The 24,999-nt window shown below is 37.6% G+C and overlaps 1 protein-coding gene across 2 annotated transcripts in view; it reads left to right on the forward strand.

The window, feature by feature from the left end:
- The window catches only part of ROS1 (ROS proto-oncogene 1, receptor tyrosine kinase), a 114,488-nt gene that overhangs the window by 36,787 nt on the left and 52,702 nt on the right, over window positions 1-24,999 (forward strand). The window contains exons 13-25 of one of the 2 annotated variants that reach the window (XM_060114794.1): window positions 848-1,344; window positions 2,741-2,953; window positions 3,698-3,808; window positions 4,955-5,133; window positions 6,984-7,175; window positions 10,604-10,704; window positions 15,681-15,898; window positions 16,227-16,387; window positions 16,769-16,913; window positions 19,407-19,669; window positions 21,851-21,914; window positions 22,228-22,430; window positions 23,984-24,189. In XM_060114794.1, the coding sequence (XP_059970777.1) occupies window positions 848-1,344; window positions 2,741-2,953; window positions 3,698-3,808; window positions 4,955-5,133; window positions 6,984-7,175; window positions 10,604-10,704; window positions 15,681-15,898; window positions 16,227-16,387; window positions 16,769-16,913; window positions 19,407-19,669; window positions 21,851-21,914; window positions 22,228-22,430; window positions 23,984-24,189 (2,553 nt within the window). The remainder of the gene's footprint in view (window positions 1-847; window positions 1,345-2,740; window positions 2,954-3,697; window positions 3,809-4,954; window positions 5,134-6,983; window positions 7,176-10,603; window positions 10,705-15,680; window positions 15,899-16,226; window positions 16,388-16,768; window positions 16,914-19,406; window positions 19,670-21,850; window positions 21,915-22,227; window positions 22,431-23,983; window positions 24,190-24,999) is intronic. The other variant, XM_060114793.1, reaches the window with a different exon arrangement.

Below are 24,999 nucleotides of genomic sequence, written 5' to 3' on the forward strand. Positions count from 1 at the left end.
TAGCTACATGCGAATTAATAGTTTTATGTTTTAAAACTGTATTTATGAATTTGATTTATCAATGAAATATTTTGACAGTGTTTTCTCTTTCATTATTAAAAATCAACCTGTATCATTACCATGACATTTGGCTCCAAATTAGGTGTTTTATCCAACTTCTTCCACTGGCTCCTTTCTCCTGATTGTGGGGTGGTCCTTCCCAGCTGTGTTACTCAGTTGTGGGGTATTTCTTCATGATTTTGTAAAATGGTAGCCCTACTGTCCCACTCAATTGTGAATATTAAACAAAAAAAGCTTAGTCTACTACAAATGCAGAGCAGTACTGCTAGATAACCGTGTAAAATAATAACCGTCCAGTTTAAAAAAAGTGCTCAAATGTTTGTGCTTTCTTCCATTTTGTAATTCACAATGCATGGGAATATTTATTGACAGAATTAGACTCAGAATTTGTGTATATTGGAGAAAACTATTTCATAATAAATAACGTGTTCGGTCATGTAATTTTTATATAATATGCTTTCCTTTAAGAGTAGATTTTATTAGAAAACCTTTAAAGACCCTTGCTGTTCTTAAATTCTGATTCCTTAAAAAGTCACATTTAATAATTAGGAGATTATGCATTATAAGGGAGGCTGAAATTTTCCAGTGTTCCAACTTCTAACTTAAATGACTAGAGCATATCTTTAATAAATACCTTTACTAGTTTGCACCTTGGGAAACCCTGTACTTATCCACTCTGGAGATATCTGGTTCTAATTGCCCAACAGGATAAAACAATGGGCTGAGACATTGTTGCTCCTTCACCCTTGCACTGAATCACACCAGGCTTCTTTTGCTCCTGTGTCAGGTATGTCTTTTATCTTCTGAGAGACGGCATTTATAGAGTCGATCTCCCTGTGGCTTCTGGTCGGGACTCGGAAGTTGTGCGTATTGTGCAGAGTGGCACATTAAAGGACTTTGCAATCAAGCCACGGTCCAAGCGAATCATTTACTTCAATGACACCACCCAAGTCTTCATGTCAACCTTTCTGGATGGCTCCGCGTCCCACCTTGTCCTACCTCATGTCCCGTTTACTGATGTGAAGAGCTTTGCTTGTGAAAACAACGACTTCCTGGTCACAGATGGCAAGGCTGTTTTCCAAAAGGATTCTCTGTCTTTTAATGAGTTCATCGTGGGATGTGACCTGAGTCACATAGAAGAATTTGGGTTTGGCAACTTGGTCATCTTTGGCTTGTACACCCAGCCACACCCGCTGCCGGGCTGCCCACGGCAGCTCTCAGTGCTGTTCGGCTCACACCAGGCCCTGGTTCAGTGGAAGCCCCCTGTGCTCGCCATTGGAGCCAGTGAGTGCCCTGTCCCCAGCCTGGAGACTAGCCTTGCTGGAAGGAGAGGAAAGTTTGAATGGCTTGAGATGGCGACTCAACTTTGAGACCCCATATGTGATTATTTAGTCATCAACCCAAAGCACTACTTAGTGCTCTCTCTCTCTCTCTTTCACACACACACACACACACACACACACACACATACACACACACACAGTGTTTATACATTTGTTCTACATTTATCAGTTTTGCCTTAAGAGAATCTCTATATTTTATCATATATGTCCCAACAGAATGGTTGGAGCATTTATTGAGTGTCTCCTTGGAGTCAGGCACTGACATTCTAGTCTGAGGGAATGCATTAGCCAGGGGGATGGAGCACTTGGGTTGAGATTATGTATCCAGGGAGATCTTGCATGAATTTGAGCCTAAAACTCTCTGGACTTGAATTTTCATCTCTGGAGAGGCAGCATGTGTGGTGGGTATGCAGGTGGGCTCTGGAGCCAGCCTGCATGGATTCAAAGGCTGGTCTTGCCCTTTTTTAGCAGAATGACTTGAGCAAGTTACTTAACCACTTCATGCATGTTTCCACTACTGGAATAAAAATATTAATTATATATTTCTATGGGATTGTCATACAGACCAAATTAAGATTCATAGGTAGAACACTTAGAACAGTGTCTAGCACAGCTGTTGGCAATTTTTTTCTATAAAGGAAGGACCAGATAGTAAATATTTTCAGCTTTGTGGGTCATGTGGCTTCTGGCATAGCGACTCAACTCTGTCCTTGTGGTGTGTAAACAGCCATAGATAAAATGTAAATGTATAGCTGTGGCTGTGTTCCAGTACAACTTTATTTACAAAAACAGGCAGTAGGCCAGATTTGGCCTGTGGGCTGCCATTTGCCAACCCCTGGTCCCCTAGAGTACCTAGCAAACATTGGCTATTTTTTACTTTAAGACTACGTTAATTATGCCTGTTTGCTGTATATGACAAAGATGGCTGAAAATGAATTAGCAAAAAAAAAATTCTTTTGTATTGTTTGGGCTTCTAGAAGGGAGATGCTCTACCAACACTGGGAATTGTATTAGAGATTCATCATTAAGCATTTGTTTATTAGGAGCTTGTATAGAAAACCCCTCCGACAGTTCTATGCAGCCAATCATACAGCACTGACAGGGGAACAGTGGCCTCTGATTTGCTGGGCATGATGTCTCCTTTGATGGAACAAAATGAGTGGGTGGGATGACCACTGCCCTAGTCATGTCACCAAGTTAACCCTGGTGATTATGGGGTAACAGGCCCAATTATCCTTTCACTCAAGGTGAAGCTGTAGATAAATTTACTGACAGTCCTTTGTTTGCCCTTGCTGATGTCATCCTCGTCAGTAATATTGTTTAACTCTTCCAATTAGGTCCTTCCGCCTGGCAGAACTGGACTTATGAGGTGAAAGTATCAACCCAAGACTTTCCTGAAACCACTCACGTGTTCTCTAATATAAGTGGGACCATCCTTAATGTACACGACCTTCAGAGTGCTACGAAATACAAGGTTTTTGTGAGAGCAAGTTCTCCCAAGGGGCCAGGCCCTTGGTCAGAGCCCTCAGTGGGAACTACCCTGGTACCAGGTGAGAAAATATTCTTGATTTAGGGAATGATTCTGACAAAAAGCCTTTCTCCCTATGTCCTTTAAAATTTCTCACCTTCAATGTGGTAAAAAAATTAGAATGAGTGTGCGTTGACCCCTTGAGGATGTGTTTATTATCTGAGATTAGGAAAGCAAATAAAGCATTGTGTGATATTTATGTTTCTAACCTGCTATTTTAAACTGTCCAAGATATTTTTTAACAAACAATATAATTCTCTTCTTCTTCATGGTTTTCTCCTTTCTCATGGTTTATTAAGCAGTAGCGATCCTTGAACTCTGAAGCTCTTGGCGAGAGAAGCTGAGGGGCTGTGAATTATGTTGAATTCTATCCTCTTGGTTGAAAAAAAATGGAAAGATAACTGACCCATTTATACTATTGTTGTTATCGCAATCGCTTCTGGGTGCTCTGAATAGGACCATGGCCACCAATAGCTAAAGCACACACCACACACAAAAATCTGCCATGACCGTGACATTGCTATAGAGGCAACATCACTACACATTTCTCTTCACATTCAATTACAACTATTTACACAAAAATCAGAAAGTATGTTTAATATGATAGATAATTCTTTTAAGCAGATACAATTACTCATATTATTCCAGAGTATTTTTCAAAATGCTGATTGACTTTATGAAGGAAATCTAAGGTATAAATGTGTACCTAAAAAAAGTGTGTTTTCTGTGATATTTCTTTCAATTTTTTTTTAAAAAAACCAAACAGCTGCAGAGACACCATTTATCATGGCTGTGAAAGAAGACGGGCTTTGGAGTAAACCATTAAATAGCTTTGGCCCAGGAGAATTCCTATCCTCTGATATGGGAAATGTATCAGGTAAACACCAAGTCCCCTGTACACTTGGATGGCAGGTTTCTACTTGTAAGACTTCCTGAGATATTCAACCAATCAAAAGGATTGAGTATTTTAGTATTAGGTCAATAATGAAAGGAAAAAATATTGACTGAACTATACTGCCAGTGACACTATTAAGAAAATGTCTGTTCTCAAGGAGGAGGGCCATTCACTACTCCACAAAATGTAGTTATTTAATGATTTATGCCCATTTCAGGAAGGCTTTGATATACTTCTCATGTATTTTAATTTCTCAATGTTGTCTCACAGTAACAGCCTAACTTGTTCCATGAAGACAGCTATAGTTAAGTAATTTATTATGCGTTTGCTATAAGACTGGAGCACAGAACAGCTATGTGAAGTTCTAAATCAAGTATAAGAAAGAATTTCATGACAAAGAAGATTAAGTAATGGTATCTTACTTTAATGACATCTTCTATAATTTATTATTATTTATTTATTATTTAATGGCATCTTCTATAATTATCTAATTATTAGATCTCTTTGCTTGGCTATTAAAAGTAACCACAGCATTTCTGACCAAAATGAGTTGGACTTAGGAGGCAGTGTGGTACTAATAGAAAGAATGATGCTTTGAAGTTGACTTGAATCTGGGCTCCTCCTCTTTTCATCTGTGAGACCTCGGGCAGAATAGATAATTTCACGGAGTCTTGGGTTCGCCATGTCAAAAATGGGGATGGGGAGTTCCCTGGTGGCCTAACGGTTAGGGGTCTGGGCTTTCATTGCCATGGCCCGGCTTTAATCCCTGGTTGAGGAACTGAGATCTCGCAATCCTCACAGCATAGCCAAAAATAAAAATAAAAAAATAAAAAAATGGGGATGATTTCTACTTCATAGCTTTGTTTCAAGAGTTGAGTGAAATAGGTAAAAGTGCCCAAGACAATGTTAGGCAAAGAGGAGACACTCAATGACTATTAGTTCCTCTCTCTAGTCCCAGGTGTTAAGATTTTGGGATAACATTCTTGACAGATCCTTGAAGTTCTAGTGAGTACCTATGTTAGTATATGCTTTAATGTTATGTTGAGGTGCATGTATGATTTGTTGACTCGCCATGTTTACACCAGCATGTATGAAAAAATAACTGCTACCAATTCACTTTGTTTTGAGACATGGATTGGTATAACAACAGCCTTTACTACAGCGACATGAAAGGTGATGTCTATGTGTGGCTGCTGAATGGGACAGACATCTCAGAGAATTATCACATACCCAACATTGCAGGAGCAGGGGCGTTAGCTTTTGAGTGGCTGGGTCACTTTCTCTACTGGGCTGGAAAGACATACGTGGTAAGTAGAAGGCCTGGCATTCTGGATGCTCTCGAACAATGCCCACCCATTTCGGTGACTGGAATGTAATTTTCATGATTTTTTTCATACTTGTGTACCACCTATGCTAATATTTACTTAGTATTTGTCTCTAAGCCTAATCACTTTTTAATTAAAACATATTTAAGTATAAAGGGAATTTTATATCACTATGTGGTGTATAGTCACATATTTTCAATAATATCTTAAAATAAATATATTAAAATGTTCACCAGTGGGTTAGTGTCCTAGGGAAGATGGCACACTCCAAAGGCATGATTAAAAGAAACTAAGTGAGGGGACTATTTTCAAAGGTATCTACAGGGCTAAGGAAAATGAACAAAGGATGGTGAAGCATGCCCTGGGCTAGCAAGTGCGGGAGGATATTACTGCCACCAGGCAGAAAGGGCAAGGGAAAGAAGGGAAAGAATGGTGAGGGCTGTAGCTTTAGGAGAGCTGCTGACATGAAAACCAGCCACTGTCAAAATGTATGGTCTAGCAAGGAGTGATACGGGGGTACATATGTACCCCTATCCCTCTTTTCTTCTGGCATCTGATCTTCTGCCATTGCTTCCATTGGCTGGAAGCCAGAGAACAACAGAGCTAGGTTGATGTAGTCCATTGATACCAGGCTCAGGGGGCACCAGAGGAGGGTGGAGAGTGGATTTGGGGGCAAGATGAAGACATCCCGTGCATTGTGCACACTGAAGAAAAAGATGGTTGCTGATGAGAACACTGGTCTAACAGATGAAGAAATATGGTATGGAAATTGTTTTCTAATCAGGAAAGCAGGTGTCCATTCATTTATTTACTCATTATCTTTTACCAATATGTTTAGAGTCTTGAGAATAGGCATAGTAGAGAATATGAAGAAAATAGACGACATGCCTCTGCTCTGTTAAAAAAATATATCAGCTTTGTTGAGATATAATTCATGTAACATAAAACTCACCCTTTGATTGTATAAAATGCAGTGGTTTTTAGTATGTTCAGTATTGTGCAACCATCACTACTTGCCCCTGCTCTTTCCATGACATAAAAATACATTCATGAATTAATAGAAGAAGCATACAAAACAATGTATTTAGAAGCAAAGCAATATGGTATAGTCTGAATTCATAAGTGCCAATGACTTGTAGGCAGAATGGAGCTGACTGGGGTTAATCAAACTAACCCAAAATGGGTTAGTTTGGAAATAGTTTTGAAGGAGGAAGTGGAAGAGTGGGATAAAAGCTGGTTTCAAGTATTTGCTCTGTCTTTTATAAAACAGTTCAACTCCTTGAAAAATTACTTAACTTCTTTGAACCCAGTTTACTTGTGAAAAAGTAGGAAATAGAAATCCTTTACAGGCTTAATGTGAGGGCTAATATTTTAAAGATTGAAAAAAAAGAAGTACAGTGCCTGGCACATAATAGGTACTCAATAATAATAGTAATTAATATTATGGAGATATACTGACAGGAGCAAGGAGAGAGACATCACCATTTATCAGGAGGATACATCTTCTTTGGGACCCTAATCAAATACATTTTTATGTGTTGATTGGATGTATGATTAGGAAGGGCAAGTATTTTAACTCAAAATAAAATGTATCTCCTTTCTCTTTAGAGGCATGAAAAGGAGTAAACTTCCTTATAACCTCTAACTTTCTTATAACTTCTAACTGTTATGTTTCCAAGGCTAGACACACTACGCAGCACAGAGTGCCAATAAATACTTGTGGTTGAACAAATGAATGTATGAATGCAGTAATTTACTAACAATTGCAATAAACAATTCAGAAATCATGATGCCATTTGAAAATCACTAACTGACATGATTATGTTTTATAGATACAAAGGCAGTCTCTGTTGACAGGACACACAGACATTGTGACTCACGTGAAGTTGTTGGTGAATGACATGGTGGTGGACTCAGTTGGCGGATATCTCTATTGGACCACACTGTATTCAGTTGAAAGTACCAGGCTAAATGGGGAAAGTTCTCTTATACTACAGGCACAGCCTTGGTTTTCTGGGAAAAAGGTGAAAATTAAAAATAAGATCTGATCATTTAATAGTACTAAATAATGCTGTTTTATAGTTATGATAGTACTGTTTTATAGTTATGATAATACTGTTTCTGCTTATTGTGAGTTGTTCAGGTAGAGTCTGAAAAGAAATACTGTTATGGTTAGATCTTGGTATAACCAAACTTTCTCTAAGTCTTATTGATTGTCATAATTGATTAAATAAATTAGAATATAATATGGAGATTTTTATAGTTTGCTTTATCTTGAATGGACTCACACTTTAAGAGCATTTTAATTTCCAACTGTTTTCATAGTCTTTAGGAATTCTTTGGATATTTTAGAGCTTCTTCTTGGGTGATGATTAGGTGTTTTATTATTTTCAATCAATTTCTTGTACTGACTGCTCTAAAAACTGTGTACCTCCTAGGAAAGTTGACTTCTCTGTGTCTGTTTCATTATCTGAAAAATGGGAATATTAACAATTGTCCTACCTCTTAGGGTTGTTGTGAAGATTAAATGAGATAATTCATGGGAAGTAGTGAGAATAGTTCCAGGCACATGGTAACCACTCAATAGTTAAGCTTGTATTTTGTAACTCAATCTAAAAAATACCCTGATATAGAAATGGTTCTAAAACAAATGATATTTTTACTTCCTCAACTTCTAGAAGCAATATCTATTTTTCTTGATCCTGTTTAGCTACCCTCTAGCAACCCATCTAAATTTCTGAATTTTGTTTTTTCTGATCATCATAATAATATATGTCTACTGTAGAAAATTTAGAAGTTACAGAAAAGCATGAAGAAGAAATATATCATTTATACTATTTCTATCTAGGTTATTTCTTAAAATTTTCTTATTTTTTTAAAGCCTTTTTTGTTGTCAGTAGAGATAATACAGATGTATCAGATCATTTATAGACAAACAAACGAATTGTTGAGTCACTGATCCTCAATTCCATAGGATGTATCAGTTATAATTCCTAAGATTGACACCTACAGATTATAACACAGATATTTAAAAGAAATAGAAATTTACACACCATATCCAGAGATTAATTATTCCTGTCAAATAATGAAATAATCCCTTAATTCTATTTTAGAGCCACTTGAGTCTGAATACAAAGAAAGTATATTTTTTATGTCTCAATAAAAAACGTTAGGGGAAAAACTTTTTCTGTGTAAAAGCATATTAAAGGTAACAGTATATCAGGAGTAACTACCTATTCATCCCTGAGACTTTGTCAGTAATCTCCCTGCTGTCCTGATCTTGTTGTTTGAGATTTTTCTACTCAGGATAGCTCGGTAGTGGCCCTGGGGACTTTTCTGTAAATGAGTGAATCATTAAATTTCTCAGCATGTTTGGGGAAATACACTTTCCTTTAAAATCCACTCCAAATACTCTCACAGGCTGGCTAATGTTGTTGCTACTTGTGCAAATCTGTGTTCTGGTTCCGTGGCTTGTTTTATTCATCTGCCTCCATTAATGCTAGTAGGTGTTTTGAAGGTAATATGTTTTGCACTGTGCAAAGTGCTCCATCTCACTGTCATTCCTTTCTGTGTTACTCATAGATTTATCACGGAGTATAAGATACTTTGCAATCAACAGTGTAATAAAATAGTTAGCCAATCATTTATAGAAAGACTCATTTGTGTGATGAAAAGGGAGAATGAAATGAGATATTCGTTTAAAGTGAAAAGATACTTTTTGCCACATCTGATGTGTCAGGCTCATAGTATATAGTACATTTTACCAGAGGATTAAACTTTAAGGTTTTTGTTTAGATCAAAGGGATTATTTCCTAGGTATGGGAGTTACTAGACATAACAATGGTTACCAAAGGTTTATGGAACACCCTCTGACACTGCTTAAATATGGGCCCAAATGGCTGGTGTAAAGGAATGGGGTAATGATCCAACACCTGAATTTCACTTATAGCTTGAACAGTTTGTTGTATTCCAGCAAAGGGAGTTGTAGAATCTCTTTTTTAAGAGATAAAATAGAGTTAATCTGTAATTTAGAAAACTCTAGTACATCTCATTATAGATAACCAAACAATATTAACCTGGTTTCACTTTAACTGGAAAAATTATCAATAAATCTCTTTTAGCCTGAAGAAAGGACATAATTCAACTCCCGAAAGGCTAGGAACTGCTAGAATAGTTTTCTACCTTTTGGGAAAGGAGTAGGTTGAGTTTTCTTGAAGATTGAAGGCTGTGATTTACATGACTACTGAAGGTTCTTGCAGCCATGGGTCTTGAGATTATTTCTTTGTAGCAAGCCTTGGGTAACCTGCCAGCAAGTATTTTTAGTTGTTGGATACTTTATTGTATTCTTTTTACATTTTTCACTGGCTCACCTTTTTGTTTATATGCTGTTGTATCTTGCTAAAGATACAGTCATCAACTTTGATCCTATCTGATACCTCTCAGCCTCTAGGTCTGCTATAGAAAGACTCTGATATTCTGAGGTCAGACTCCTAGCAATCTCAATTCATTTGAAAAATACCTATAAAGCCAAAGAAAGCGAAAAAGATCCTTTGGATTGTAACTTCTATCTCATGCACCTTATTTCATAGGAGAAACAGTCTTCCCTCAGGCCTCACATAGTCAACTGGATGTAAAATTAAGACATAGATTGTAAAAAGAAGACAAAGAAAGAGTAGAAAGAAGTGGTTGTAAGATGTCAGCTGGAAATAGGACTTTATATATACATAACTCTATCCAATTATATCACATAAAAACCCTGTTTGTGTTATATTTTAGAAAAATACCAGGATGTTTTTGGTTGTAATTAACAGGAGATATAATTTTAAATGGTTTGAACCACTGGTTCTCAAACTTGGAGACACATTGGAATTACCTGGGGAATATGAAGACATACTGGAGACTGGGTACCATCTCCTGAGATCAAAATTTAACAGGATGCAGACTGGGAATTGAGATATTTAAATAATTTCACAAGTAATTCTAATGTGTAGCAATTGAGAACAACTAATTTAAACAATGATCAAATTCACTGGCTTATGTGGCTGAAGAATCCAAAGTTGTGGCTAGCTTTAGACAAGGCTTTACACAGTGGCTCAAAGTCCCTCATTCAGTAGGACCTGGAGTGTGGTTGAAAATTTGTATTTGTAACAAGTTCCCAGATGATGCTGATGTTGCTGGTCCAAGAATCAAACTTTGAGAACCACTAGAGATAAGTATATAGAAGTGAATACTTCTTGCCATTTGGGGATTTTTAGGAAACCAGTGCTTATATCAAAATCACATAGTAATAGACATACTCATATAATATTTATATTCAGTGAAAGGCAAAAATCACTGAGTTTATTATTCCAAAGAGGATGTTAAAGAGAAATCTGTAGCTTAAGTGTGACATAATCACAAAGGTATCCTTAAACATGTATTTGATTTGTTTTCTTTCCATATTTCTATTTAGGTAATTGCTCTCACTTTAGACCTTAGTGATGGGCTCCTGTATTGGTTGGTTCAAGACAGTCAGTGTATTCACCTGTACACAGCTGTTCTTAGGGGTCAGAGGTAAGTAAGATTGAAGGCAATTGGTTGAGAATAGAGAACAACTTGCTCCTCAGTTATAAATGATAGTGCATGAGAATTCATTTATTCTTCCAATAAACATTTACTAATTTTCCACTGTGTTGCAGGCATTGTGCTTGTAAGGAAAGGTAAGTTTGTAAATAACTAATTACTGTAGGATATGGTGAATACTGTGATAAGGTGTAAAGAGAGTCCTGTAGAGGCACTGAGGAGAATGCCCCTCAAGAACCCAGGAAATGGGTGGATGGGTTTTTCTCCTTCTTAATATAGTCTCCAACTATGATTATAGATTTGCCTATAACTCTTTAGTTGATGTATCTGCATGCTTTGTATTTAGTATTGTTATCTATATACTTGATTATATTGTATTTCCTTTTATTACTATAAAATATCCTCATTCATCTATGGTAATATTCTTCATCTTAAAGACTATTTTGTCTGATAGTATTAGGAAAGTCATAGCAGCTTTCTTATGCTTAGTGTTTGCATGGTACAGCTCTTTATATCTCTTTACTTTCAATTTTCGTCTTTACATTTATTTGTGGTTTTTTTTTTTTTTTTTTTTTTTTGTGGTACGCGGGCCTCTCACTGTTGTGGCCTCTCCCGTTGCGGAGCACAGGCTCCGGACGCACAGGCTCAGCGGCCATGGCTCACAGGCCCAGCCGCTCCGGGCATGTGGGATCTTCCCGGACCAGGGCACGAACCCACATCCCCTGCACTGGTAGGCAGATTCCCAACCACTGCGCCACCAGGGAAGCCCTTTGTCTTTACATTTAAAATGTGTCTCTTGTAAATAGCATATAAGGTTTTGCTTTTTTATGCAGTCTGACAATTTCTGCCTTTTAATTGGGGTGTTTGGTTCATTTACATTTAATATAATTATTGATATGTTGGGATTTAAGTCTACCATCTTGGTGTTTGACTTCCATTTGTCTCATCGGCTGTTCATTCCTCTGTTCTACTTCTCTGCATTTTTGAGGGTAAATAAAATACTTTTTTGGTATTCCATTTTATCTCCTCTCATGACATTTTAATTATGTGTATTTATAATTTTCTTTAGGTTGTTTTAGAGAGTAAAATATGCATTTTTAACATTAAATATCTTCAACTTACCACAGTCATATTAAAAATATTCTTACTTCATAAATGATTTTAAAACTTTATGGTGATATGTTTCCAATTATTACCTTTCACTCTTTGGGTTCTTGTTGTCATATATTTTACTTTCATCTACACTCTAAAATCCATGTTCATTACTATTTTTAGTTTAAACAGCCAATAGTTTTTAACTTCAAGGAAACAGTTACATATCTCAAATTAAAATACAGGACATAAACTCATTAAAGAACAGCAGTTAAAGGGAGAATATAGAGGTCATATTATTACTTAGATGAAGAAACTGAAACCACAGATGTGTATAAATTTGCCGATTGTCACATGGTAAATTAGAGAGATAGGAAAAGGTTAAAGTAAAACAAAAGGTCCTGCTCTAGGGCAGAGATTTCTAATATTGGGTTCTTGGACCCCCTAAGGAGTTCATGGAGGGCTTCAGGTTGTGTGTGAGTGCTTGGAAATTGAGCATCCATTCATTTCATCAAATTTTCAAAAGAGTCTAATCTTACAAAGACCAAGAATTCGTGCTCTATGAAGACAATGTCAAAATTACTTTTAGATTAAAAAATATATATTTTTTGGTTTATGGAAAAACTCTTAATCATAGAGACTATAAAAAAGGAGTATATGTTTATAAACCTATAATGCATACAAGCATAAACACAGCAAATCTGATTAATCATTTATTTCATATCAGCTATAACATACAGCTCTCGTTCGTTTCCCAACTGTGAACCATAGAAAACCGGTTGTTCCCTTCCCTAGAAATGTAAGGTACTGGCGATCTGATTGTCAAAAGAATCTGTCTGTGAGATATAGACAGTGTTGAAAGTGACAGTGTCCTGAAGGATTATGGCTCACTCTCCCTGTCTGTACATTCCAGAGGACAGGCTAGCTGGCGTTGAGAGCCCAGCTCCTCAAGTGTCCAGAAAAATCAGTATTATTGGATTTACCAGATAGAGGAAGGAAGTTTCTCCTTTAAAAATGCATTTCCTTATCTCAAGGTTAATAATTTTCCTTGTCTGCATGCCCAGTGGAGTGCAGCAGATCTTGACAAGGTTACACAAAGGACAGGCACTTTTGCCCTCCACATAAGACTTGCCTTTTTATCACACTGGGGGAAAAAAAAGCTGTACATAAAGACAGGGATTCCAGAGCCATCTTACAAGCAGAAATTTATAATGTATAGTATAATGTAATGTATAATCAAGCTTCCTTCTTCTGCATTTTAAGTTCCTCACCTCTAGTCTAGATCAGCACTGCCCAATACAACTAATGTGAGCCACATATATAATTGTAAATTTCCTTCTTGCCTCATTTTAAAAAGTAAAAGCATATAGGTAAATTATTAATGAGTTATTTGTATTCCTTTTTCATATTAATTCTTGGATAGCTTGGGTGTATTTTACATGTACTGCACATCTCATTTTGCACACTAAGTTTCCATAGGAAATACTTGATCTGCAGTTACATTTTATAAAATTTACAATTGAAAAAGTTGATTTACATACCTAAGTTTTTCCAAAATATTTTAAAGTTTTCCAGTAAGTCATACATGTGATTCATAATATATAAATCAAATATTAGCTTAAAATTTTAACCTAAATTAATTAAGATTAAATAACATAAAAATTCAGCTCCTCAATTGTAGTAGCCACATGTCAAGGGCTCAGTAGGCACCTGTGGCCTAGTGGTTACATTACTGGACAGTGTAGTTCTAGCACAGAGTAGAGATGAGATTAGCTGTCTGCTGTCGTTCAGCATATTCTGAACTTGACAACTGTAAGCCACCTTTCAAACTGCTCTTCTCTTTCCTATGTACAGCCATTCCCTTTGGTTTATTAAAGAATGAATCTATTACCAACACATATATATAATCTATAACAACATATCTGTCTTGGAGGTTGAAAAGGGTGCATGCATCTGTCATAAAAGTTCAGGCATATTTAGTCATGTCAGGACTGAGTATATTGCTCCAAAGGAGCCTACACCCTGCTGTTCCCTCTGCCTAAAATGGTCCCCAAACCCAGTTCTCTTGGTTACTTTGTGTTCAGATTGCATGGCTCAGCTTAAACATCGTTCTCTAAGAGTGGCTTTCTCTGACCAGACCCCATTAGGTCTCCTTGTTTAGGAGCCCACTCTACCTTTCCTTTTACAGTGCCATTCAATGGTGTAGTTATTTGCTCATTACCTGCCTATTCTGCTAGGCTGTATATTTTATGAGGGCAGGGATTGTATTTGTCTTATTTACCACTGTATTCCTAGTGGCCAACACAGAACTAGGCACCCAACATTTGCTGAATGAATGAATAAATGAGTAAGCCCTCAGTAGAGTAACCTCAGCTGACCTCTATACACAGCTCATGCTTCATGGAAGGGTTTACATTTTAATGATTTTCTTTTGTTGAGCTTTGATTTAAATCCAGCTCTACCCGTTGCTGAGGACTGAAGGGTTTGAGGTACTCATCTCCTGTAAGTGAGGAGGTTGTGCTGAAATTGCAGTGAACACCAGATGGCAAGAGATTTCTGATCAGCCCAGGAGATATTTACAGGAGAAGAGTCTTCAGCTGGAAATGAGGGACAATCCAAGCCAGTGACAACTAAGGATCTCCAGTCTCACCCTGCAGGGAAATCTCTGTCCTGGGGACTGTTTTGGGAATGCTGAACAAACAACCTGTGAGCAAGGCTAACATGAATACATTCAAGGATCTAGGCTGCAGCAGCTCTGTGTGTGGTCCAGAAGGGCCAGCCTTCTCAGGCCAAGTGCATCCTGCTTGGTGAGCTTCTTTTCATATGGGATTAGGTTTTATATACCTCACCAAGGTTACTGGAAAGTTCTAATGAGAAGTGGAAATGACAAAGTGTAAAATTAGACAAGTGGGTGAAAGGCCAAAAGGCAAACCAGGTGCTGGCTTCACATCTGAGTAGGTATGAATAAAGACTATTTTATGAGAAAAAGGACCATGGGAATAGTACTAGTGAATATACTTTTTCTTTATAAGGCTGACACCTCTCAGGTCCTTGGAGGTAGTTTCAGTGTTCTCAAGGAAGTATTATGAAACTCTCAAAACAAAACTTTTATTTATTTTGATTTTAGGTGCCATACTTTTCTAAAGAGGGGAATGTCAACACTTCAAAAAAATTTAGAGAAATCATTTTAAAAAAGTGAAATAACTACTCCAAGAGACTGAGAATCATTGAGATAGTTATTGTGAGAACTAGACAACTGGTGTAATTTTAGAAAAAACCAAGCAGATTTTTAAAATAAAAATCATTGTAAAATTCCTTGTCATTGAGAAAAAGACTTTAAAAGCAGTTTAAAACAATAGACTGTTTCCTTGAATTCCCTGGTCTGAAATGGAGCATTTGGACTAAGCTGTGGAAGTTGATAAGTATCGTTGAAGCAACAGACAGTTGTGAATAGTATAAAGTGAAGGACTAAACAACCTAGAATAAAGAATGGCGAGTAAATAAGATGACTAACCAAGAATAGGAGGAAGGCATGATGCAATGAGGAGAAACAAATCATGGGTTGTGCCTTTGATGTAGGGTGAAAAATTTTTTTGATAAAAATCACAAGGATTTATTAAAATCTGTGTAACACTCTTGCTATTGCAATATCACATTCATAAGAAAAACCCTAGGAAATTTGCTTTAGGTATACTTCATAAAAAATGTAAAAGTCAACTTAATATGGAATTAAGAATAATGACAATTATTGTTGCAAAGTATTTTCTCTTTGTTTTCAAACACACACACTCACAAACACACATTCTCTCCAGTACTGGAATGCACCAACCCTTACCCCAATCCAGATAGACATACTAATTGATGTCCTGTTTCAGCAGTGCTGGGGACACCACCATCACAGAGTTCGCAGCCTGGAGTACTTCTGACATTTCCCAGAACGCACTGATGTACTACAGTGGTCGGCTCTTCTGGATCAATGGCTTTAGGATTATTACAGCTCAGGAAATAGATCAGAGAACTAGCGTCTCTGTTTTGGAACCAGCCAAATTTAATCAGTTCACAATTATTCAGACATCCCTCAAGCCTCTGCCAGGTATGATATTTTATTCCTGCATACCCTCTCTTCTCCATACTTTCTGTTAAATAAATGTTAAGGTTGGGTTTTTTTTTTTCTTTAGAATTATGTTTTAAGAGGAAAAAAGGCTGTAGTCGTTTCTGTTAATTTGCTTGCAGTCATTTTACTCTTTACCCAAATTTATAGCCTGAAACAGTCAGAGAAAGATGGTTTTCAGGATGTATAAAAGGAAAGAAAAATTTTGTTTTGGTTCTAATTATTAGTAATTTCTATTAATCTTCCATGTATCTGTGATAATTGATAATCCTAAATTCTTTCTTTCTCTGTTGTTTCTTTCATCCCATAGGGAACTTGTCCTTTACCCCTAAGGTTATCCCAGATGCCATTCCAGAGTCTTCATTTATGATTGAAGGAAATGCTTCGAGCTTTCAAATCCTCTGGAATGCTCCCCCAGCAGTGGCTTGGGGTGCCGTTTTCTACAGTGTGGAATTTAGTGCCCATTCTAAGGTATGGCATTGGTTCTAGTAACTTCCATTTTTCAAACAGAGTGTACCATCTGTGTCAGCCCTGCCCACACTGATTTGCCACTTTCTTTACTTGGCCAAGCTCATCTCCCTCACTGTTCCTGTAGCATTTGATTATTAAGATTATTCCTGAGAACTCTTTTTTATAGCCAGTCTCTGATTGCTTTGTGGTTAGTGTTAACCGTTGGTGTGTTAGATACACTGGTCCTTGTGGAACAACATGGAATTTACCAACATTAGCGTTTCCAAAATTGCAAGGTTTAACTTTACATGTGAACCAAAGTTTGAAGATTTTAGTTAATTAGGAATAAAAGATGTTATGATTCTCTCCCTAAGAAAATCATGTTTTGTGCTTATATTTTAGTTCCTGGCTAGTGAGCAACACTCTTTACCTGTATTTACTGTGGAAGGGCTGGAGCCCTATGCCTTATTTAATCTTTCTGTCACTCCTTATACCTACTGGGGAAAGGGCCCCAAAACATCTCTATCACTCCGAGCACCTGAAACAGGTACAGGGGTTAAAATCTCTTTAAAAAAAAGACAGAATCTCACCTTCATAATCTAGAATGGATAGTTAATAATTTTTAAAAGTAACTTTCAGTTTTGTAGATGTGTTTAGATCCAATACTCTATCAATGACTTTCTGGAGATTAGAATAGCACCATTAAAATAAATCTGCATAATTTATTCCAAAGGAATATCTCAAAGATTTCTTAAAGACTGTTTCACTTGACCGTAATGATATACAGTATGTATATAATGCAGAAACATGGTTCAGGTAATTTGTGAGATGCTTCATAAAGACAAAGGGGATTTAAGAACAGTAAAAATGTCCTGGAAGGCAGGTTTACCAGGAGGTGTTCTCATAGATGGTAACTCAGAATCTTCTGTAGGTGAATATTGATGTCTAAATTTTTTTTTAATGTATTTAATTTATTTATTTTTGGCTGTGTTAGGTCTTCGTTGCTGCGCGCGGGCTTTCTCTAGCTGCTGCGAGCAGGGGCTACTCTTCGTTGGGGTGAGGGGGCTTCTCACTGCAGAGGCTTCTCTTGTTGCAGAGCAAGGGCTCTAGGCACGTGGGCTTCAGTAGTTGTAGCGCACGGGCTTAGCTGCTCCGCGGCATGTGGGATCTTCCCGGACCAGGGCTCGAACCCACGTCCCCTGCATTGGCAGGCAGATTCTTAACCACTGTGCCACCAGGGAAGTCCCTCTAAATTTTTAAAAAATGTTTTTCTTTGGAATATATTTTAAAAAAAGGAAATTAGCTATACCTTTACATGTGTATATCACTTTAAAGTGTATAAAGCACATTTATATATATCACTCCTTTATTAAACATTTATTACATCCCTATCATGTGTCAGAAACATCATTGTATCATTTCAGTGACCCTCAACATCATTGTATCATCTCTATGGTAGGTAGGACAGGTATTATTATCTTGGTTATGCTAAGAGAAAATGGAAGCCTAGGAGTTGCCCAATATAAATTAGCTAGTGAGTGACAGGGCTGGGGCTTAATCTGGACTTTTCACTCTAGTTTCTTCAAATCTCCATTCAGTCATTTTTGCAGACACTGGTGAGTGATCTTATCATGTTGATTTAATTTATATAAACTTCCTAGCACGGGACCTGGCAGGCAGTAAGAGCTCAATAAACAGACATACGTTCACTGTTGCAATTTTTTTTTTTAACTGTTAAGATTTTATCAACAATATTTATCCATGAGTCTCATAAAAGGAACATAGTGGAGCCTGGGCAGGTTGTGGAGCAGTTAACATTTGGATCCAGGTATGCTCTCTTTGAGATTGTCTTGGGATATCAGCTTTGATTGGCTTCTTCTGTGGAAATGGACTTGACTATCAGGGGATGCACTGGGGGCTGGGGCCATCAGCACTCTGAAATAAGGAAAAAGGATAAGATCTGGCCCTTGCCTTTGGGGAATTTACAATATAGTTGGAAATTATTCAAATTGACAAATATTTATTAAGCACTTACTGTGTGCCAGTCCTTTACTAGATATGGGGGGATTTAATAAGGAATAAGAAAAGGTGCTTTCTCTGTGACAGAGCTCATAAAACAGTAGAGAGATAAACACAGATGCTGCTAATGATAATAGAAATAAGACAGTGACAACTGAGTAGCAGTGGCATAGAGTGAATAAGCAGGCTATGAAACCTTCACCTCTATCAAGCTGCCTCTCACGCAGACTGGTATGGCTGTGGAAGGCCTTTGGGGAGTGGAAACTTTAGCTGGGCTCTAAGGCATGAAGCAAGAAGAGGTTTATCCCATGTAAATACAAAGCAAGAAGGTCTGGGGATTGGATAACGATGTGAGTGTTGAACATTACGGAGCAATATGATTGGAGCGGCAGAGTGGGAGGGGACCTATGGAGGAATCCTAAGAAAGAAGAGGGATGTCTTGGATGGAATGACTTGGAAATCAGGCAGAGGAATTTCTCTTGATTGACAGAGAGAGAGAGAGAGAGAGAAATTAATTAAAGGATTGGGAGAGGCTAAACTTCTTGATGTGCCTCCAGAATAGATGGAAACAACTAAGCCATACTCTCAGAGAGGGTTCACGGTGAGAGGGCCTGGATCCTGGATATGCTGTATTTTACACCCGGAACTGGCTAAAGGCTGGATAGAGATAGTGTCTTCCTTCCTGGTGACTGCCATTTCCACCTCCAGAGTGAGAGTAAATACTGTATTTTATAAGGTGAACTAGCCAGCTTCCATGTATATGGACCACAGATGAGAAAGGTGTGCCTTAGTGGTAGTAAGCAGGATTTGGGTTGGAGAAAAGGAAGATTTGCAGAAATATCAGGATAGGTTCCTGAAGAAATTTATGGAATATTCTCTCCTGAAGATCTTTAAGAAGAAGATAGATATACCTTAACTGTCAGGAATGAGAAATATTTATTACTAAGTTGCTCTGCATCCTCATCATGAGTGGTAGAAGTTGACCTTGTATTGTTTTCTGCCCTGTGTCTCTGCTTTTCAGTTCCATCAGCACCAGAGAATCCCAGAATATTTATATTACCAAGTGAAAAATACCACAATAAGAATGAAGTTGTGGTGGAATTTAGGTGGAATAAGCCTAAGCACGAAAATGGTGTGTTAACAAGATTCGAAATTTTCTATCAAATATCCAACCAAAGCGACACAAACAAAACATTCAAAGACTGGATTGCTGTCAATGTCACTTCCTCAGTGATGTCTTTTCAACTTGAGGGTATGAGTCTTGGGTACAGTGTTGCCTTCCAGGTATGAGAGTGAAAACAGGGATACAGGGGTCTGAATAGTGTAGACAAAAGGTGGATTAAAGGACCAGGTTAAGAATTCTGCTGCTCTGTCAATAATTTCATGTACGCTGTGATCACAGAGGTCAAGTGGACAGCAAAGGTACAGAAGGGAGAGGGGACAGCTAGGGTAAAGGACATCTTGACAATTTTCTTGCTTCCAGATTCAGAACAAACATTATTTTTTGGTTCCACCACTATAGGCCCTGTACCACACTAGGTGCTTTTATATTCATTATCTCATTTGATCCTCACATTGTGAAGAAAAAGCCATGTCCCTGGGTGTATCAGTGAGGTACCAAAGCTGCGTGGTTGGGAAGTGGTGTGCTACAGTCTAGCTTCTAGAGTCCTTTCCACTATATTACATCAACTGCTGGGAGTCATCTGGACACCCCCAACTGCAGCTCCTAAAGGAAATAAAAGCTGAGGGTCTGGGTAGTTGACATCTCACATTTATCACCTGGCTGCGGAGAGAGGAGAAAGTCGGAGAGAGTAGGAGTCAAAAGGAAAAATGACTGCCACCTATTTTGGCATTTTAAATATAATATGACATAGCTTTCCCCTTATGGTAGGTAGCCTGATGATTTTCACATCGTCATTATATACCAGGTTGGTGACAAGGTTGTATATATTTAGAGTTATTTTCCATTTCATTTTGGGGAACAGAATGTTTTGGGGAGTGTTTTAGAGATTTGTGGTTTCCAGAGGATCTATCTTCTTTCTGTAAAATTCTAATTCAGTAATTATTTTGATAATATACTAGGTCTACATATACTAATCAAAAAAGTTGTACATAAAAGTTAAAGATAACACACATTCCTATTTGTTAAGAATTATGGGGCTTCCCTGGTGGCGCAGTGGTTGAGAGTCTGCCTGCCAATGCAGGGTACGCGGGTTCGTGCCCCGGTCTGGGAGGATCCCACATGCCGCGGAGTGGCTGGGCCCGTGAGCCATGGTCGCTGGGCCTGTGCGTCCGGAGCCTGTGCTCCGTAACGGGAGAGGCCACGGCAGTGAGAGGCCCGCATACCGCAAAAAAAAAAAAAAAAAAAAAAAAAGAATTATGTGTGTTCCAGTTAAATAAATAGTCTGGTTAAGTGTATTTGCCTATATGTTTATATTGGTTCAAATCTCAGTCACCACAGAGCTTTGCAAAGTGACCTGCATGTATAGGCATGAGTTTTACTTAACATGGTCCAGTGCAAAAGTGAAGACTGATTGATATATATATGCACCATGATTAACACACACACATGCACGCACACCATACACAGATAGTAATAAACAGAATATATTAAAATAGATTTAATCCTAGAAGTATAATAAAAATAATCCAATGTTTTGTTGATTGAGAGGGCACTTGAGGTTCTATCTTTCAAGGCCATCATTATGGATGGCAATTTTCTTTTAGGCTATAGAACACAGGCAAGTTTTGGAAGTGGAAATAATTATTATATAATAAGAAACATGTAATAAAAATTGTTTAAAAAAACTTTGCTGTTAGAACGCAGCTTGGCACAGTGGGAAGAAAAGCATACAGACCTCAGAAGACTTAGTTTTATGCCAGTTTCTACGTGTGTCATTGTGGATAGGTTACCTCCCCTAATTACGATCTTTGTCCAGTTTCTACTCTTAGTAGTTGTGAGGATCAAAAGAGATAATATACGTAAAAGTGGTTTGAAATGCACAACTCATTTTCAAATAAAAGGGTTAATTACTATTTTCTTTTTATAAATCTTCTTTTAAAAAAGTACAGTACATTTAGTTATTTGAAGCTTCTTGTTGATTTCATGATAAAGTGGAAGTTTACCATAATCTGTATGGTTTTGTTTCTGTTAAATGTTCCATATAATTTAATTTTGGAAATAGCTAAAGACCTTTTATAGAAATTCAGATCTTTTGCAATAGAGGTTTGTGCCATTACTTTGTACTTTTCTGGACAAAACAATCCTACCAAAAATTGTTTGGGACAATATTTTTCCTCTTAGTAATTTTTTGTTATATACTTAGATGTGAATAACTGAACCTATTCATAATATATCTCATAATTGTGAAATGAAACATTCAATAATTTATCAGTCTCAGAACTTAACTGTTGTCACTGAGGACACTTTTGAATGCACATTTTTGTATCCTTTTCTTTCTTTAGGTTCGAGTCTTCACATCCAAAGGACCTGGACCATTTTCTGACATAGTAAAGTCCAAAACATCAGGTATTTATTATCTAAAACCCGTGCAAATAACAACTAGTGATTTAAAAACATTTTTGACCCTTAGTATTCTCAGGGATACCCAAGTGCTATCTCTGAGCTGAAATTAAAGTCAAATAAAATAATCAATTTTCATCATCACCAAACACGCTTAAATAAACCTAGGCTTAGAGCACCCAGGCAGAATCCATTGAGACGGGTGTAGTAAATGAGCCCAAAGGAGACTCATGGATTTCAAAACGGCCTGATGTTGAATCAAGATATTTTGCTAAAGTTCTTTTTCTCATACATATTATCTACTTGTTTTTGTTTTTAGAGATCAATGAATTTCCATACCTCATAACTTTTTTTGACAACAAGATAGTTTTGTTAGATATGGATCGAAATCAAGTTGTATGGACACTTTTGGCAGAAGGCGACGTTGGTGCCATGGGCTACACAGCTGATGACGCAGTGGCGTACTATGCTCAGGGAGACTCACTCTTCCTCCTCAACATGCACAATCAGTCCAGCTCTGAGGTATTTCGCTATGTAATTCTTCTGAAAGGAAGTGGAGTATTTGCATATCACACAACGCTGTGATGAAAATGATGAGCCAGTGGTTGAGCCATCAAGATTAGAATGGTTGAAAAGGACAGATGTTGTATAATTATTTAGTCACAAATGAATTCAGGTTATGTTTTGTGCAGATGTGATTCAGGCTTAATTTAGCAAACAGTTCTTGGGCTTAAGGCACTGTGTTACCTGAGATAGAGGTAAAACAGAATGTCACAGTCCTTGAACAAATCCAGTCCAGTATTAGTCTAACAAGAGTAAGACAGTATGGCATGGTGATTAAGAGGGTAAGCTTTAAAACCTGACAACCTAGAATTTAATTCTGACTTTACTACATGCTAGAACTGTGACCACCAGCAACTTATTTAACCACTATGGTTGCATAGTCCCTCATCTTAGGGTGAAGATTAATGAGCTAATCCATGTAAGGCATTTAGCACAATGCCTGGAATGTGGTAGGTATTCACTGAGTGTTAGCTAGTGGAGAAGACAGGCAGAAGACTGTAAGTGCTATGCTGAGGGCAGGATGCAGTGGAATCACAGAGAAAGGATGTTTCATCCAGAATGGAGTGGTGGTGGTGGTGGTAGAGTGGAAAGACATCTTGGGTACAAATAAGATGAACCAGGTGAATGTGGGGAAAAGCTGAGGGAGCAGCAAAGTCCGGGAAACCATAGAGCCATAGCCTGTTCGGGGAGCTGTAAGTAGAAGGAGCTTGGAATGGAGGTGGGGTTCAGGGCAGAGTAAGAGGCAGGTGGTAAAGCTGAAGAGGTGGGCAAGAGCCTAAATATAAGGGACCTTCTTTACTGTGCCAAGGAGATGAGTGTCAATTTTGAAGCCAACATCAAGCCATTCAAGAAATTTAGTGGGTCATTAACATGATCAAGTAGTGTTTTAGGAAGACCTCTCTGTTAGCAAAGAAGAGAAGGTTAAGTCTGAGGCAATCAGGAACTATCACAGGAATCCAGACAGGAAATGTTAGGCAGGAAGTGAGAGACACTAAGGTAAGAGAGGAGAGGAGAAACTCAGGAGATATTTAAAATGGGACTAATTCGCTATGGGTAGTAATGGGAGGAAGAAGTCAAGGGGGAACCACAGTTGTCAAGACTGCTCTTCAGGTGAGTGTTGGAAATCCATAAAAATATAAAATGCAGGAGAAAAGGAGGTTTGGGGGTGGGGTGATGAATTTTGTTTTCTGAGATAATTCATTTGGAGATGTTCAGTAGGCAGTTTGATATTTGAAGCAGTAACTCAGTGAGAGATCTTGCCTGAAGATGTGAATTTGTAGCTCCTGTCTATGGATTACAGTTGAAGCCATGGCAGTTGAAATTAACCAGGGAAAATATACAATGTGAGAAGAGGACCATTGTTACAGTGGCACATAGTCCAGAGTTACCAAGATTTTGGATTACAGAAGAGAAGTGCAGTAAATAAGAAATGGAGTGATTACAAAAAAAGTCCCCAGAGTTGAAGAAAATGAGCATTATCTTCTTGGCTGTGTTTTCTACCTGTTGTTAAGATTTTCCGAGATGCACTGGTTTTTGATATCAAAATTATTACAATTGACTGGATTTCAAGGCACCTCTACTTTGTGCGGAAAGAATCACAAAATGGAATGCAACTATTTGATGTAGATCTTGAAAACAAGGTGAAATATCCCAGGAAGCTGAAAATTTGCAACAGAAATTCAACAATAATCTCTTTTTCTGTATATCCTTTCTTAAGGTATGTAAAGTCTGAGTGTCTGTTTCTATTGTGATGAAATAGACATAGACATATTTAATGTAATATCTTTGGTTTAATATTAGAGTCAATGATGGGACAGTAAGATGCTTAATGTTCTTGATGTTAACTTATAGTAATTCTACATATAAATGATGAGCCTACAACCACCAACATATACAATTAATCCATGCTGACAATTCCACTAACCTAAAGTTAGGTTAATTACCAGCGGGAAACCAAAGGATATTTTTATACCAGTGAATTTAATAATATCCCCAGTTGGTAAGGACAAGAAGGGGACTGAGACGGCAGCAGGAAATGAGCAGGAGATAGACAGGAAGCATGTTTTCCATAGTAAATGCTATTCTGGGCTCATCCATCTTTAATTAATGTCCTTATGAGATTAATTTTAAGGCCTTCATTCAGCAACTGAATAGCAGTTTCTCTGGCTGAAGAGTTATATTTTGTTTGTGCCATAAGCATGGTTAGAGTCTATCTTGAAACTAGATTGGTAACTAGTATTAAGAAACAGAAACAAACTTGAGAGGAAGGGAATGGAGATGGTGTTGATGAAAAGTATGCAAATATATTTCAGACTTAAGAGCCAGTAATGAGTCATTTAATACAATGCCTAAGGTCATTATAGTCTAAGGCTTTCGTTGCAAACACATTTATTGAGAAATCATTGGAAAATGCTACAAACTAGACTTCTTGTGATCTCTTCCATCAGAAGGTTATTGAACACTGGGACATGTTCTTTCCAAAGGTGGCATCTGTCCCCACAATCATTAGAAATGATCGATCTTCATT

This window comes from Mesoplodon densirostris, chromosome 12 (assembly GCF_025265405.1).
Source record: "Mesoplodon densirostris isolate mMesDen1 chromosome 12, mMesDen1 primary haplotype, whole genome shotgun sequence".
Classification (NCBI taxonomy): domain Eukaryota; kingdom Metazoa; phylum Chordata; class Mammalia; order Artiodactyla; family Ziphiidae; genus Mesoplodon; species Mesoplodon densirostris.